This window comes from Perissodus microlepis, chromosome 3 (genome assembly GCF_051167445.1).
Source record: "Perissodus microlepis isolate ML-2025 ecotype Zambia chromosome 3, ASM5116744v1, whole genome shotgun sequence".
NCBI lineage: Eukaryota > Metazoa > Chordata > Actinopteri > Cichliformes > Cichlidae > Perissodus > Perissodus microlepis.
In genome coordinates this window covers 16789872-16806939 of record NC_140463.1, presented here as the reverse complement: position 1 = coordinate 16806939, position 17068 = coordinate 16789872, and the positions used below count along the sequence as shown (strand labels likewise).

The 17068-nt window shown below is 40.5% G+C and overlaps 2 protein-coding genes across 9 annotated transcripts; both read right to left on the bottom strand.

The window, feature by feature from the left end:
* Nucleotides 1–564: 564 nt before the first annotated feature.
* Nucleotides 565–3996, bottom strand: LOC146390207 (myelin-oligodendrocyte glycoprotein-like). 7 transcript variants are annotated; one of them, XM_084923249.1, is made up of 5 exons: nt 3861–3996; nt 2717–3094; nt 2471–2560; nt 2274–2380; nt 565–2194 (listed from the first exon to the last, which is right to left on the bottom strand). In XM_084923249.1, exons 1-5 carry the CDS (start codon nt 3943–3945, stop codon nt 2144–2146), a joined length of 711 nt encoding a protein of 236 aa, XP_084779375.1. In that variant the 5' UTR covers nt 3946–3996; the 3' UTR covers nt 565–2143. The 7 variants fall into 7 exon arrangements, with proteins under 7 accessions (XP_084779375.1, XP_084779376.1, XP_084779371.1 ...); XM_084923250.1 differs by having other exon boundaries at nt 565–2191; XM_084923245.1 differs by having other exon boundaries at nt 2274–2560.
* A 1992-nt stretch (nt 3997–5988) lies between these two features.
* On the bottom strand, nt 5989–10862 carry LOC146390206 (butyrophilin-like protein 9). Of its 2 annotated transcripts, none has more exons than XM_084923241.1 (6): nt 10648–10862; nt 8830–9207; nt 8629–8721; nt 8451–8548; nt 8169–8368; nt 5989–7573 (listed from the first exon to the last, which is right to left on the bottom strand). In XM_084923241.1, the coding sequence occupies exons 1-5, from the start codon at nt 10739–10741 to the stop codon at nt 8336–8338; spliced, it is 696 nt and encodes a 231-aa protein (XP_084779367.1). In that variant the 5' UTR covers nt 10742–10862; the 3' UTR covers nt 5989–7573; nt 8169–8335. The 2 variants fall into 2 exon arrangements, with proteins under 2 accessions (XP_084779367.1, XP_084779368.1); XM_084923242.1 differs by having other exon boundaries at nt 8451–8545.
* Nucleotides 10863–17068: the final 6206 nt, after the last annotated feature.

The following is a 17068-nucleotide window of genomic DNA, read 5'->3' as shown; positions in this document are numbered from 1 at the left end:
ACTGATATAATGTTTCCCCCGCCACTTACCCTAACCATCAAAAATGAATGCTTAACCCAAATCCCCGACACTAAAACCACATTTTTAATCTCAAAAATGCCGTAAAACTCATGGGGACCAGTCCTCACAAAGATATCTAAACATCGTACACACGCGCGTCAAATCCCAGTATAAGTTCAGGTCGTCAGGTTTCAGGTATTGGAAACATGGAAACATTTCACAGTAATAATTATATTCTGATTAAACCTCATTGATTTGATTTTGACTCTTTTTTTTATTATATTCTGATTAAATTTAAGGATAATTAATTATTACCAGAATCAAATAGAGCTGAGCTCTGCTGTGTCACTCTAAACATAATAAGGCTGTTAAGTCCTTTCACACTGTCTCAGATGCAGTGAGACATAAGCCCAGAGTCTTCTATCTATAAGCCTATGAAACTGTTGTGCGTCCTTTGGAGGAGCAGCTGCGATCACCGTGTTCCTGTTGTGTTCCTCTGACATCTCGTTCCCTTTAATCATTGAAAACATGTTACTGTAAAACGTTAACAATTATACACCTGTATCTGCCCACATCTAAAGAAGAGCTCTGAATGTCCTTCATAAACAGTAATAACTTGATTTTTAGAGAACCTTTCAAAACTCAGAGTTAAAAAGTGCTTCACAGTTCAAATAAAAGCCTCACATTAAAGATTAATGTGTTAAGAACACACAGACACAGTCACATGATCAGTCACATGATCAGTCACCGACAGACACCATTAACCTATAAAATGAGTTTTCAGCAGTGCTGTTAAACAAATCAGTGAAATGAGAGTGAGTGTGATGAAGAGCTGAAGAAGAAACAGACAGCAGACACAGTGATGATGAACTGTTGCTCATTTATTTGATTTCGTCATCATGTTCACCAAATACTGATGTTATTCAAGAACATGGAACAACAACAGTAAACAGTGGATCATTTTAATATCTATGAAACAAAACACTCAAATGTCATCAAATGCAAACAGGAAACGACACATGACAACAATAAATAAATAACTTATACAAACTAATTATATTAATAGGACGAGGTATTAGTCGTAAAAACAAGAAAACACACAAATTGAAACAAAATGTCAAGAAGAGGCTTGAAAATCAAAGAATCCAAGAAACTCTTTCAGTTCAGTAGTTTAATGTTTTTATTCTCGTGATGAAGTTTAAGCTTGTTTTCATCACACACTCATCTCTCTGTGAGCTAAACACTGACTTTGACTTAAAGGCAGTGAAAGCACAAAGTCACAAATCAGACTATAACGTTACAGTCTGAACATCGAGTCCCAACCAGCAGGAAGTTTTACAGTAAATTTAATAAATTAGTTGTAGCTTTAAAAATCTAGAGTATAAATCAGCTTTTTCTGTTTATAAAGTGCAGCAGTTACTTAAAGTGTTCAGCTTCAGTTTCTCTGAGACATTAAAGATGGTAGACAAAGTCTACAAACATGTGAAGTAAGAAAAACAGTCAGAGCTCACAAACTGTACTAATAAAGTTTGCATTCATACAGTGAGGTCAGTAAAACAAAGGAGTGCAGGAGAGTTTCCATCACAGCGTTCAGGTGATGTTTTATTTTCATCTTTCCACATTATCTGTGTCACAAACGTCCATATTCATGGAAATTTTCTTTAATGCTATGAAAAACCTTCCAGCCCTGCTGAGGTTTGACAGTGATTCATGTCAGTCCAGCACAGTGATGATCAGGGAGGATTTAAACCCTTTAATTTGTCCATCAGAGACACTTTGAGGTCTCACTGAAAGATTTAAGTGCACCTTAACCAGTGAGGTAAAGACTAAATAAATATTCATTAAACACGCTGACAGTGAGGCAGAGGAGTGTTTCTTCTCCAGGCTGAACGTCACAGTTTTGTATTGAAGGAGGAAATCCATCAGTTTCACTGCTTGATGTTTCCAAGCAGATCCTCCAGAGTCTGACAGCAGCAACTCTGACTGAAGACTTCTGTAAGAAATATTTCCTGTTTAGATCCATTCAAATCAGGCTCACATCCTTTTGTAGGAGTGACCTTATGATGATCTCAGTGCTGCTGGGCCCGAGTGTCTCCCTGTGGATGCTGGTTTGAATCCCCAATCTGATTGAAGATCTACACTTCTAGACTTGCAGTGGTTGTTTTTGTGTCTCATCGTCCTTTTGATGCTTCTGCTGAAAGAAGTTGAATAATGAGTCAGTCTGATGGCACAAGAAGGAAAAACATGTTTGTGTTTGTTTGTTTGTTTCTTACTTTAAGTTTCTGAAAAATGCGGTGAGAGAAATATGCAGCAAAACCAGCGAGAGTCAAAACTAATAATAAGGTGACGACAGCGACGACCACAGGGACCCTGGATCGAGCTGCCGATGTAGAAAAGACAAGAAGGTCACCACAAATACACAAAACCCCAAACAGGGATGATGCAGAGAAGAGTTGGACTGTTTTCTCACCATTTGTTGGAATCGTGTCCTGAGGATCTGGAGTTTGGAAGTTTCTGGGATGTAGTGGTGCCATTGTTGAGGTTTTTGCAACATTTGGATCTAAAAGATGAAAAAAAAAAAAAGAAACAGTAGAGTTATAATCTGCTAGTAAAATTGAGACAAACATTTTGTTACAGAAAAAACACACAAAACAAGTATCAGAGTGTTTGAATTTTAGTTTGGAACCACAAACATCGCCACAACAAATCTTCTCACCGACTACAAGTTCAACAACAGCAGCTTTCACTCTGCTCTGCAGCTTGGGGATGAAACATCTGTATCTGCCATTGTCTTCCTCCGACACGTTCAGGATCTTCAGTGAAATGTTCCCGTGTTTCATGTCGTCCATGAACAGCTCCGTCCTCCTGAAGTACGAGGCCATCTTCATGTCGGGGACCTCCTTCCTGTCCCTGTACAGGTGAACGTACTCCACTCGGCTCAGCCGGTCCGACGGGTCGGGCTTCAGGTCGGGTTTGGACCACTCCACCGTCAGACCCTGGACATCGAACATGGGCTCCAGGTGACACGGCAGGATGACATCATCACCTGGAGCAGCGATGATTGGAAGATTTGAACCAATCACCAGAACATCACCTGGAAACAGATGGAAAATTAAACGTTGTGAACTCTCACAGACCGAAGACTTGAAGATCATTAACAGACTCGTGAGCCTCTGTGCAGTTATTGTCATAGTTTTCTGCACTTTGAAAAAATCATCTAAATTTTCAAATGAAACAACTGTACAGCTATTCTCAACATTAAAGTTATAAAGTTAACAAGTTAATAAGTTAATAATAGGTAAAAAGTAGAGATAAAAGACCTTAAAGTGGAATAACTCAAGTCAAATCCATCAGTAGTTTCTTAGTCATCCAGCTCATAACAGTCTTTAAACTACCAGGAGCTCAGATTTTGCAGCATAGCTGAGAATATTTACACTCTGGACCAACTAACTATGAATACTTCACATTATAAATCATGACATAGTCCCCTCCCATTAAGTACATAAGGTGCTATTGGAAGTTAAATGTATCTATAATACTGCATTTGCTTGGTATCATGTCAGAGAATAGTTTAACTGCGATGTCTTCCTTAAATATGAAAATGCATATCGCAACCATAGCCTCCGATAACATTTGACTACGATCACACGTCATATGTGTGAAGATACGGTCGCTGAACTGAACAGAAAAAGGTCATTATCAGTGTCTGCCTATGGATCGTCACACACTCACTGACGGCTGCCATCAGCGCCACATATAACAGACAAAGTTCTAACAGTGAATTCAGTTTGATCCAAATTTCAAAAAGTTACATTTTAGCTTTAAGCTGAAAGCAGAGTTTAAGTAAAACATCGGTTTACCTTGAACAGGTGGGATTAAGAAAGCCGAGCACAAGATTAAAGTCCAGAGTGGAAAAGTGTAAGAAGACGAGCTGAGCCGGGACATAACAACAAGTGCAGAGACTGACGGGGCGACTCGGACTTCCTCCGCTCCTAAACGCGACTGCTGAGTGGCTGTCAGGGAGACGCTCTTATTAAGACGTCATGCGTAATTTTTTCCATGAAGGGCCGTGTCATTGGTCGTCATGACGACAAAACAAGTCCCACAGCTCCGGTTTGCGGCTCTGTGACTAGTGAGTGACTGACGTTGTGTTGTAATCACCAGTGACGTAGCAGTGTGTTGCATCTAGAAATTAACTATGATATCATTCTAAATGTTGATATTTTGAACATTCTCATATTTTATTAGGAAGTAAAATGTAAGAGAACCAGAAAAACACGAGATTATAAGATACCAAAGCAATGTAAGTAAGTAAGTAAGTAAGTAAGTAAAGTTTATTTATTAAGCGCTTTTCACAGAAAGGCAGTCACAAAGCGCTGTACACAAATATTAAAACATAATTGTAGTGGTAAACTATTCCACAGACTTGTTGCAACAGACTGAAAGGCTCTGTCCCCTTTTGTCTTCAGTCGTGTAACAACCAGCAGACTCTGAGTCTGTGAGCGGAGATGACGAGCAGCAGGAGCAGTGTATTTTATAAGAAGATTGGATAAATAATCTGGGGCCTGGCCATTTAGTGCTCTGTATGTTAAAACAAGAATTTTAAAGCGAATTCGAAACTCTATTGGGAGCCAATGTAAATAATATAAGAATGGAGTAATGTGAGCATGCTTGTTAGAACGAGTTAGTAGTCTGGCTGCTTTTGCATTGCCTGGAGGCGAGAGAGAGATGATTTATCCAAACTAGTAAACAGGGAATTACAGTAATCTAAGCGTGATGACACAAATGCATGAATGAGTTTTTCCAGTTCAGCTGAGGAAACCATATGTCGCAGTTTAGAGATGTTTCTTAGTGTCATCTCCGCTACATACAGTACAGAATATAGAGAGACGACGAGTCTTCAGTTACAGCAGTGCAAGTAAACAAACAATAAATATAAGAAGAGTAAGAAAATGAATATACACTTTAGGACTGGGGGTAAAGGGATCAATAACAATTTAAAATTTATATTTTACAGTTTGAGGATTTAAAGTCTCACACAACCCGTCGAAAGGGGAGGGGCCGGCTGCTTCCAAATAGAGCACATTTCATTCATAATGTTGTAAGTACAAGCCCATCATGTATTCATGATTTGAACCCTGAGTTGTGTGAAATCCCAGAAATAAACCGTTGACAAAGTGAATCTGTGAACTAATAGGAACTATTAGGTTATGTTGTGGTTGGGGGATGGGTGTTCATACTGGAGTGCAAAATTAAAACCAATGGAAGATGGACAAGAAAAGTTCAAAGCCATCAGGTGCTCAGTTTAGAAAAAAGAGAGAAGAAGACGAGGAGAAACGAGCAAAAGATGCAGGTAAGCAGATGTGTGATTGGATAATGGCAGGTCATCCTGAAACAATCAGAATCAGAATACTTTATTAATCCCTAAGGAAATAATGTGGGTTACAGTTGCTCCAAGAAGAAATGGTAAAAATAGTAACAGTAACAGACTAAACTCCAAACAATACATTGTGTTACAGATTTTAATATTAATTAGTCGTTGTCAGTTGTTGATTTGTCCTGTTCTCATTGTATGATGAATTATGATGGCTGTTTGGTAGCCGTTTGTATACTATGCATACTCTCTCTCTCTTCATATGTGTGTGTGTGTTTCTCTGGTGAATTTCAGTATGGTTCCAACAACAGTTTTATGTTCATGTAAAATCCTTAATATGTTTTATGTGCGTATCTGTGTGTGTGTGTGTGTGTGTGTGTGTGGGGGGGGGGGGGGGGGGGTGCACATCTAGAGTGTACAGTGTAAAAAACCTTTTGTCAGGAATCAAATAAAGAAAACAGGATGTTCCTGCAGGTGGGGGATGTCGATCATCGTATTAATACTGTAACAGCTGTGCTTGTTGTGTTTCCGTGCGAATAGCCTGTCAAACGTTCCATCTTTCCATAAATACATGATGATAAGCTATTCTGTTTTTTTCCTGTTTTTATTTTAAATGGATCTCTTTGTCGTTGGATTCATTGTTTATCAGCTGGTCGACCTTGTAAATGTCCCTGATATCTTGTTGGGCTCCTGCCTTGAAATGTTTAAAACCCTTTAAATATGTCACCGGTTTGAGCGCACAGATGTGGTTGAAAAGCTTCAGCAGGGCTGGATCTACTTTGCCAAACCCGGGTGGGTAACTTGGGTGGGACATGATCAGCTGAGTTATAAACTGCAGGTTGCTGGTTTGAGTCTGTATTGAGATGCTGACGTCTCTCACATAATAATAAGAAAAACAAACACTTTTACTAAACTGTAAAAGTGTTTAAAACATCTTCACATAGCACACATCTGAGGGATGGTGCTGTTACATTGTTCACACAAAATCAAAGCAAGATGCCAACAGGTAATAAGAAGGAAAACACACTGACGAATGTTAAAAAACTCAAATGACCTGAAAGAAGATCAGCAGCATGATACAATTCAGAGAGCAGATAAACAACCAGGTAACCAGGTTAAAGCTCCCTCAGATTGTTGTAGCAATCTTTTAGTGGTGAGCACCTTAAATCAAACAAGTTAAGAGTTGTACGTCGCTTCAAATTCATTCAGCTATCGTTGTTGCAAGTTGTCAGAGCGTTTGTCCACAGGTTGGATGTCAGTTTGAAGAGGAAACGAAGGGAGATCCAAGGAGTTTATGGTGGAAGCTGAGGAAAGAAGAATATTTCATGGAGTTCAGATAAGAGTTGGAAAAGGCTCTGGGTGGTAGGGAAGAGTTATCAGATGACTGGGAAAAGTAGAGCCGTAGTGCTGAGCAAAACTCTGGACAGAGGAAAGAAGACACTGAAAGTTTGCTGTGGTATGAGGAAGTACGGGAAAATATTCAAAGAAAGAGGTTAGATAAGAAAAAGTGGGAAAGCCAGGCAGATGAAAAAAGCAGAGTGTGCACTGATAGGCAAGGCACACAGCAAAGAGAGAGGGGGTAAAGGAAAAGGCTGATAGAGGGCTGTATAAGAAAATGATAGATTATATTACAGATATTTGGCATCCAGACTGGAGCAGACAGGGATCGAACCACCAACCTTTCAAGTAGTAGGTTCAAAATAAATGTAATAAATTAGCCATTCCTTTTAAACTTAAACCCAGTCACTACAGAATATCTTTTAAATACAAGTGTGGTTAAATGAAGGAACGACTGTATTAGTGCACATACATTTGACAAAGTGCTGGAGTTAATTAACACAGTGTAGGAGGTCTTTCTGTACTTCAAGTACTCAACTTACAGTTCAGTTTCACTGAGACATTAAAAATGGTAGAAAAAACAAAAGAAAACATGTGAAGTAAGAAAAACAATCAGATCTGATCAAATGAACTACCAAAGACTCCGTTTCCACAATACAGTCAATAAAACAAAAGACGTCTCTATATGAACTCCATAAATCCAGTTTTTGTCACTTGAAAGCTGCTGATGCTTTTGAAATCTTCAGAATATTCACACGCTGTGATCTGCAGTGGACGCTGGGATCATCCTGGACAACCTTCCAAACCAAACTGCCTTTCAGCAGGTGATGCACATCAGCCAGCACTTGATCACAGCTAAAGCTGGAAAATAAGTAATTAAATAAATAAATAAATATAATAAATCAAATGCTATTAGCTACTGGAGCTACATAATGAGACCACATGTTAAAGATATCTTGAAACCAGCTGATCGTTCTGCATTTAACAATTTCCAGTAACTCTAAAAATAATTCCAAGAAAACTAAGTATAATGGTTTAACTGTAACCTGACACTTCAAACTGGGGAGGGAGGGGTTTTTCCACTGACCAGAGCTCTTTATGATCACCAGGAAGCACATTTGGAATTTATTTTTAACCTTGAATAAACACTTCAGTGTTTTCCACAGTGAGATAGTTTAACCAAAGTGAGTCGATGTGGGAAACAATCACACTTTGGAAACAAAATTACCTCATAGGTCACATTTAAATCCATTAAACATTGCTTCATTGCATCCCAACCCACTTACATTCAAAACTTCTCTGTTATTCATTTGATCTTAATATAAAATTAGTTTAGTGTTAAGTTTTCCTAAGAGTAGTACAATGCTTTATTTTAGATTTGTTTTTAGGCTCTATAAGTGTACTTCACACAGCTGTTCAGGTGAGGCATCAAGATTAAAACCCCAGTCAGACTCACATCTTTTTGTAGGAGTGACCTTATGATGATCTCAGTGCTGCTGGACCCGAGTGTCTCTCTGTGGCTGCTGGTTTGAATTCCTAACCTGACTGAAGATCCAGGGAAGATAAAGCTCTAACGCTCTCAGCTCCATTAACACCAGCGTTCCTAACAATGCCAGGTTACTGTTATCTTTGCGTCTCATCATCCTCTGGTTGCTTCTGTTGAAAGAAGGTGAAAAATTAGCCAATCTGATGACACAAGAATCAACAACAAGTTTGTGTCTGTTTGTTTCTTTCTTACATTTACACGGTCAGAGAAACATGGAGCGAAAGCAGCAACAGCCACAACTGATATAAAGGCAAAGATAACGACGACCACAGAGACCCTGGACCGACCTGCTGATGGATGAAAACGTTTTACTAAAAATATCTCTCAAATGGAAATGATGCAGACGAAAGTTGGACTGTTGGACTCTCACTATTTCTTGGAGTCGTGTCCTGAGGATTTGGAGTTTGGAGGATTTGGGGATGCAGTGGCCTGTCTGTCGTCAGGTTTTTAGCATTGTTTGGATCTAAAAAACAAAACAAAAAACACCTCAAAAACCAGTAGAGTCAAAATCTGTTTGTGAAACTTGCCTGAAAAGTTGGAAATGAGTTAAAAACAAAACAAATCTTCTGACCGACTACAAGTTCAACAACAGCAGCTTTCACTCTGCTCCGCAGCTTGGGGATGAAACATCTGTATCTGCCGTTGTCTTCCTCCGACACGTTCAGGATCTTCAGTGAAATGTTCCCGTGTTTCATGTCGTCCATGAACAGCTCCGTCCTCCTGAAGTACGAGGCCATCTTCATGTCGGGGACCTCCTGCCTGTCCCTGTACAGGTGAACGTACTCCACTCGGCTCAGCCGGTCCGACGGGTCGGGCTTCAGGTCGGGTTTGGACCACTCCACCGTCAGACCCTGGACATCGAACGTGGGCTCCAGGTGACACGGCAGGATGACATCATCACCCGGAGCAGCGATGATTGGAAGATTTGAACCAATCACCAGAACCTCACCTGGAAATACGAAAAATCAAACCTCCCGAACTCCCACAGACCCCTGTGGAGTTACACACTGACGACCTGAACAGTTTGAGTTTTTGTGCTTGGGATACAAAAACTTTTTTTTCATTTGAAAAAAGCCTTATTTTCCCAAAAACTTAGTGAGGAGATTCAGTTCAATTCCGTTTTATATATATTGTGCTAAAATTACAAAAATTGTCCGTTCAAAGTGCTTTATACTGTAAGATAAAGATCCTACAGTATTTCTGGAAAAACACTAACAATCCGATTCTTCTAATGGGCAATCAGTTGGCGAAAGTGGAATGAAAAAACTCATTTTAACGAGATGAAACCTCCTCCAGAACCAGGCTCAGGGAGGTGCAGCCATCTGCTGTGAGTGGTTAGTATTTGTTTCACTTTTTAACCTGTTATATCGCAGGTCTGTGCAGTAAAAGCGGATACAGGGCTCTGACTGATCTCTCTGTGGTGCTAATCATTTGTTGAAATGGAAAATAGCAGCTGTTGCCTGTGGATGAGACACACGCAGTGTCAGCAGATTTAATAAAGCAGTCAGCTTGTTGTCCTTCTAGCTCACTATTAATTTTTAATGTCAAGAGGAAATACAGAGAACAGCTGCTTCTGGGAGAAACTTCAACATACTGAAATCATCAGCATAAATGATGACTTCAAGTCACTGAAACATCAGGAGGTGCTGAATAATTAACCTGACAACTAGGAAGAGATGAAGAAAGATCACAAACCTCTCTGACCAGCTACAGCCTGATCTTTTACAAATCAGATCAGACAGATTATTATCAGATTATCTGAACCTTTGAGCTCCACTTCAGTGTCTGGGGATTTTCTTGGGGTTTTTTTCAGATTTAATCTTGGAGTCCTTTATAATAAATAAATATACATTTTCTAAATCTAAACCTATTTTTTGCTCTTAAAAAGAAAATAAAAGAGTTCTGAGTCAAATATATCTCGCAGAAAAGCTAAAAAGCTATTAAGACTTTGTAATTCTGCTCCTATGTGAATATTTTCCTAATAATAAACCAGCTTTCATCGTTCGTGTCCTTTTGTTCTGTTCTTCTGTGTTTAAGCATCTATCGGTTACTAGACAACCATAATAGATCTCAACACAAAGACAGGACACTCATATTTTCAGACACGATTTGATTTTTAATGTTCGATTATTTAACGTTTCTTCACATTAAGTCTACATAAACGCGCAAACGTGAGAGGAAAGTCGCTCATTACGAGTGCAGAACTTAGCGGTGAATCATCAAGCCTACTCTCAGTGTAACTCACTGATAGCTGTCATCGCTTTCATTAACACACAGTAAAGCAGCAAATTAGAATTCGGCGCATTAAAGTTCCCAAAAATGTAACAGTTACGGCGCCGATCCAAACACACACGGATGCTGAGGTGGTTTAATAAATGGATCCGTTTACCTTGAGCGGGAGTCCTGACGATGAAGAACAGGATAAAAGCCCAGAGAGTAACAATGAAAGAGGGTTTCTTTGAGTCTGAGCAGCAGGTACACATAATAGATGATAACAAATATAGAGCCGCTGTCTGAGTGAAATGACGATTCTTCTTCTTCTTCTTTTATTTCTTTTCGTTTGTCTTTTTCTGTAAAACTAGAGTCGGCTTTTCTTCTGCCTTCTACTCGGTCACAGTCAAGCAGTTTGACGTTATGGTGGTGGGGGGTGGGGAGATTCATGCGCATTGCGATTTGATTGGTTAAACTCTTTACTAAAATAACTAAAGCTTTACTACTTCACTTCACAGGTCTTTGTCTCCGTGTTTTCGAGTTTTATAGCATAATTCAATAGAGATTCACAGAAATTCATTACTTCACTACATTTTTCAGTTACAGTTGCCGTACAAACTCTGGTTCCGCGTCATTTCGGTAATTTGGCTCTTTCTCTACTTGGTGTAGGGAAAGCAAATGTCTCCATCAGGCAGAAAGTACCGCCAGGTGCCCTGATGTAAATTACACCGGTGACTTGTAATACTGAGTTTTCATAAATTACATTCATGTTGCACAAGCTGAAAACATGCTTCATCCTTACTGATGCAATCTTACTTATTGCAGAGTAAATGTAGAAATTGACCTCATTGTCATTTTATCTGTTGCCACGGATCTGACAGTGTTTGCACCATCCTCTAATTCAGCGAGCTCTTTAGAAAGACTCATTCTTTCACAAGACACAAAGAAAAGGCAGACTGCCTGGTGGTTTTTTACGAAGGTCACGGAGTCAGCTGCAACATCTCCCTCTGCGTATCTGTGCATCTCTGAACTACTGGGAAACGCTGGCAGATGTGACACGATTTTCAGTGCGTGTCACAGTGTGAAAAGGGGTCAGCGGTGAGCATACAGTAAAAGCAGCCTGACAGTAGCGGTTTTAGATACGAGCGACACGGCGGCATCACGGGCATCGGCAAAAAAAACCCATGCAAAAAAAAAATTGCGTGTAGCCTACTCATGCTGCCCGAGCCCGTTCTGCCCCGACATCAGCCAGCGCGTATTGGGAGTGGCATAGGCACCGATCGGTTTTCTATCGCCAATTTGCTGGGAGTAAGGCCGCCCTCCGTTAGCGAGGTGCGCCTGCTGCTTGCGGCACAGGGAGGAGAGGGCGAGGCTGTGGGGGATTCTCTGGCTGGCTGGAAAATAAAAACAAAACAACAAACACGAAAACACCAGACATTATGGTACAGACTTATAATTTGCACCGATGTTTTTTCGAAACGTGAAAAGTGAGCGCGAGCCCTCGGTGCGCCTGCTTGCTGCTGAAGTCAAAGTAAACTTTTTCATCTCCGCTACATACAGTCCAGTATATAGAGAGACGAGACGACGAGGCTCCAGTTACAGCAGTGCAAGTAAACAAACAATGTATATAAGAAGAGTAAGAAAATAAATATATGCTTTAGGACTCGGGGTAAAGGATCAATAACAATTTCAACTTTATAATTTACAGTTTGATGATTTAAAGTCTCACACACAACCCGTCGAAGGGGGAGGGAGACCTGCTGCTTCCAAATAGAGCACATTTCATCCATAATGATGTAAATCCAAGCCCATTATGTATTCATGATTTGAATCCTGGGTTGTGTGAAATCCCAGAAATACACTTTAGACAAAGTGAATCTGTGAACTAAGGTGTAGGTCTATTAGGTTATGTTGTGGTGATCCTCGAGTTGGGGGATTTGTGTTCATACTGGAGTGCAAAATTAAAACCAATGGAAGATGGACAAGAAAAGTTCAAAGCCATCAGGTGCTCAGTTTAGAAAAAATAGAAAAGAAGAGGAAGAGGGAGTGTTCGCCCGGGGCGCCAAACAGGCTAGGACCGCCAATGCAGCCTGACACACAATTTTGTCACTGCGCTATTTCAAAACACCAGTTTGCATTATTACTAAATCTAACCCTGTTGGTCCCGTTACCTTTAACCCATGCGTTTTGTTTTTCTTAAGGAGGTATTGCAGTTGTTGCGACACACTCACAGGCTCATTGTGCCATCAACTGTTGGGTTCAGATGATTAATCAGCCTTTTTGTTTCATCATTTCATCATGAGTTTGACATTTTGAATGCTTCTATTTATATAAACCTATCCAGTGATATTTTAACATGACTTCAGTCTGTTTCGAGTTTAAAATGCATATCAATGCATATTAAGTAACAGACTGATAGCTGAGGATCATTACACAGCAGGGATTTATTTAAATGCCGGTAAAATTGAATTGGTCATATGTTCATTTTTTAGACTGTAGGTTTGCCCAGTGTAACTTCCTTTTGTCAGGAATTGCGAGCACTGTGGTCAGTGAATGCTGGAACAGCTGGATAATACAATGATACATTGTTTCTGTACTGCATTTTATTTCACATATTGTCTGCATCCTTTATCCTTTGTGGCACTTTGGGAAGCAGGTGGAAAATGTGATGAAATCTTTTCTAAATTTAGTCTTTATTTCATTTGCTTCCCATCTATATAACACCTGTTCTTTGCACCAAAAGTAAAATAAACCCCCAAACTGGGGATTCACAGCAGTGATAACAGTCCTTACCTTTGACTTATAACAGCTATGTTGTGATTTCTAATGAACTGAGTAGATGGTTTGATGCCCAGCAGGAGTGACTAATATTTTCCTGCCTATAACAAGTGAATATAAAGTCCTCATGGGAGAATCATTGTCAGCACAACGCCTGGGTTTAGCTGTTTTTTTATGACCAGCAGCATAGTTCCGGAGAGCTGCCCATGTGTGTCCAATTTCCTGCTCCCTTCTCTTCTTAATAACACGGATGCTCTGTTCATGTTATTCCTTTGGTTTTTTGGGGAAGTTACAACCAAAAGCACTTTTTATTCCATGCATCAAAACATCAAACATTTCCCACTGAATCATTAGAAGACCATTCAAATTTGCAGACACCGAACATCATGTTACAAAGTCGGTATGACAATGTCAATGATTTATACTAAAGTTAAGCTATGCTAAAGAGAAATTTGACAAATTTATTTTGTGATTAAAAGTCAAAGATGATCTGACGTGTCACCATCTGCTGCTTAGGGAACAAAATGCGGGAAAGCCCCATGAGAGATTCTTCGAAGAGTCCCAGTGAACCATTAAACTCATCTAACTCCTGCAGCAGTAAAACTCTGTGTGAACAAATCCAGGAAGGGCCTGCTGGGACTTGCACATGAGATGACATATTCTGGTAACTGTTAACCATACAGTCGAGCTTATATTCCTGTAACTATGATCTGATGAACCAATGACAACATATGTCTGTGAAGGTTCTCAGTCATCCAGGTCATCGTAGTCAAAGGAGCTTGCAAAGAAAAGCGTCTGGACTTCTTTAAGTTACTTGAAGACGTTTCACCTCTCATCCGAGAAGCTTCTTCAGTTCTAAGGTCAAATGGTGGAGGAACTGGGACTCTCCACCATTTGACCTTAGAACTGAAGAAGCTTCTCGGATGAGAGGTGAAACGTCTTCAAGTAACTTAAAGAAATCCAGACGCTTTTCTTTGCAAGCTCCTTTGACAATGACAACATAAAACAAATAAAAAGCTTTTATGAGCAAATTTTTGAAGTTGTAGACAGAAAATCTGACATTTCCTCTTTTATAACCCCAGTAAATAATAAAATGATAGTTACTGGCAGTGATGTGGTCTATATATCTGTTTCTCTATTGAAACATTTTTCCAACTCTTACCCATCACTGTATGCTTGGGTTGAATGGCCTTTGTTATTTCATAGATGTAAAACTCTTTTTTTTTGGTCTGCACCCATCTAACTTACTGAATTACATTCATCAAAGAAGTGTGATAAACTATTGTTTTTGGTCCCAACACTCATTTCTTCTGTTTGTCCCTAAAGTTCGCACTGATTTCGAAAAAAATGCGTTCCGATTTTCAGCTCCGTCCTCTTGGAATCAGTGGCAAAATCACCTTAAAGGAACTTAATGTCATTTTAAATGACTTAGTGCAGTTATTTCAGACAGCAGTGGTTACTGGCCTCTCTTGAGGAAGGGAGTTTTAAAAACTCAAACTTTCCTGGTTAAAGAAAGAAAGAAAGAAAGAAAGAAACTTCCCCCTTTCTGTTAGTGTAAAGACATTTAAGCTGATTCTTAAAACATCAACACTTAATGACCATTTATTAATACAAATTAAGACCAGCCAGAGATGTCTTAAAGAAATATGTGCACTTTAATCAGTACACCTCAGTTTTGCCTCATTCAGTGTAACAGAATTATAATTATGCTCATCCATTTATGACAGCCACAGTCATTTGGATGAGCGCCGCATCAGCTGATAAAGGAATCCAGACTGTGTACTGACTCAAACTGGATTCAGACAGCAGCAACAGTGATGACTCCCTCAGTCAGTAATATGGACATGTTCCTACAGCTGCAGTTCAATGTTCAGGGCACAGAAATGTTCCCTGGCTTTCCCTCCATAACTAGTGCATTTCCACTCGGTTTTACTGGCGGAGCCGGTAGTGAGTGCAAGAGTCTGATAGCTTGTTGGAAATAAGATATCTCGCAGTCTGGAAGATCGGGTGAACTTGATGATGTGGTTAGAGCTGTGTAGGGCAGTGCAGTCGTGTGTCAGGAGAGTGAACAACAGTGGGCCGAGAACACAGCCCTGCGGAGCTCCGGTGCTCAGCCTGATGGCTCTGGAGATGTTGCTGCCGATTCGGATGGACTGAGGCCTCTCTGACAGGAAATCTAGTATCTAGTTGCAGAGAGAGGTGCTCAGTTTGCTGAGTTTCTCAAACTAATGGTGTTGACTGCTGAGCTAAAGTCTATGAACAGCATTCTGACATAGGCGTCTTTCCTGTCCAGGTGGGAGAGGGAGAGCTGAAGCACAATAGAAATGGCATCCTCGGTCAACCTGTTCGGCTGGTATGCAAACTGCAGTGGATCCAGTGAGTGGGGGAGGTTGCTCTTCACATGTGCCATGACAAGTCTCTCAAAGCACTGCATAATGATGGGGGTCAGGGCAATGGGATGGTAGTCGTTCAGGCAGGATACTGAGGATGCACTGGGATGATGGTGGTGGACTTGAAGCAAGCTGGGGCGATCACCTGGCTCAGCAATGAGCCAGCTGATCAGCACAGTTTCTCAGAACACCACCTGGGGTGTTGGTCCAGCAGCTTTCCGTGGGTTGACCTTGATGAAAGTTCTTCTCACGCAGGCAGAGAAATGGTCTGGTTGGTGGTGGGGGGGAATGTCTTTCTTCGCATGTGTGTTGTTCAGTCAATCAAACCATGTGTAGAACTTGGTGCAGGCTTGTAGCGAGGGAGAGCTGAGCTGAAGGAGAAAGATGACATTGAAGACCAAGATTAAGATCTGAATATTTGTTTAGCAAGCAAAAAGTTAATAACCGAAGACACATGTCTTCTTTTGTTTTGCATCAGGAAGGTCATCTGATGTGAACCATTAACAAATCAAAACATGTGGCAGCAACAGCTGTTATAAGGAAACAGCTGAAGTTAGCGGTCATGGCTGAACTGCCATGAGTAATATTTTTATTTCATCGTAGTCATATCCTGTAAGTCTGAGTAGTCATACATTACATAGTTTTTTCCTATACAGGCCTGTGAGAAGCAGGATAGACCTAATGAAGTTAAAGTGAGTATCAGAAGGTGATTTAAGTGACTTTGAAAACAGCACGGTTGTGGGTGGTAAATGGGCTTCTTATTGAGTTGAAGCCTTTATGTTCATGGCTGGAGTGACTTAGACATAGCGAGAGGTGTTTCACCCCAATTTGTGACCACTCAGCGCTATCAAATCAGACAGGGGCGAGGTGGAGATTAGCTGGAGGTTAAAACGCTGCTACTGTCACACACACAGTTGTCAAATCAGCCATTCAGCAGTGTCGACCTGTCTCACCACCAAACATGTTTGAGGGAGCAGAGAGAGCTCCGACTTTATATCACAGGAAATTTTAGCACGTGAGGCATTGGCTGGTGTTTTTGCATCTGAGTCAAATACATGAAAGGACTTTGGAGGACGACTGAGAAGCCAACATACGATTAGCATGAACATTTTGAAGTGTAAGGATAAGGCCTTTATTCAGCTTTCAGCTGTGCGGCAATGCAGCTGTTTTTTGGGGGGGTTTTTTGTACCTTTTTTTGAGAAGTAACACATCTCAATGCACCACCGCCTCCAGAGCGCTGGCATCCACCTGAGGGTTGAGTGCTGCATGAAATCAAGAGCTCTGCAGAGGAGAACTTTGGCAGTGGTGTTTGAGCATTTGATAGCAGGCACAGCTAAAAGCTGAAGCTGGATAAAAACTGGACAACTTTAGCTTTCACTGCTACACAAAAGGATCATGTTTTAAACAAACTGCAATGCTAGCTCAAATTTC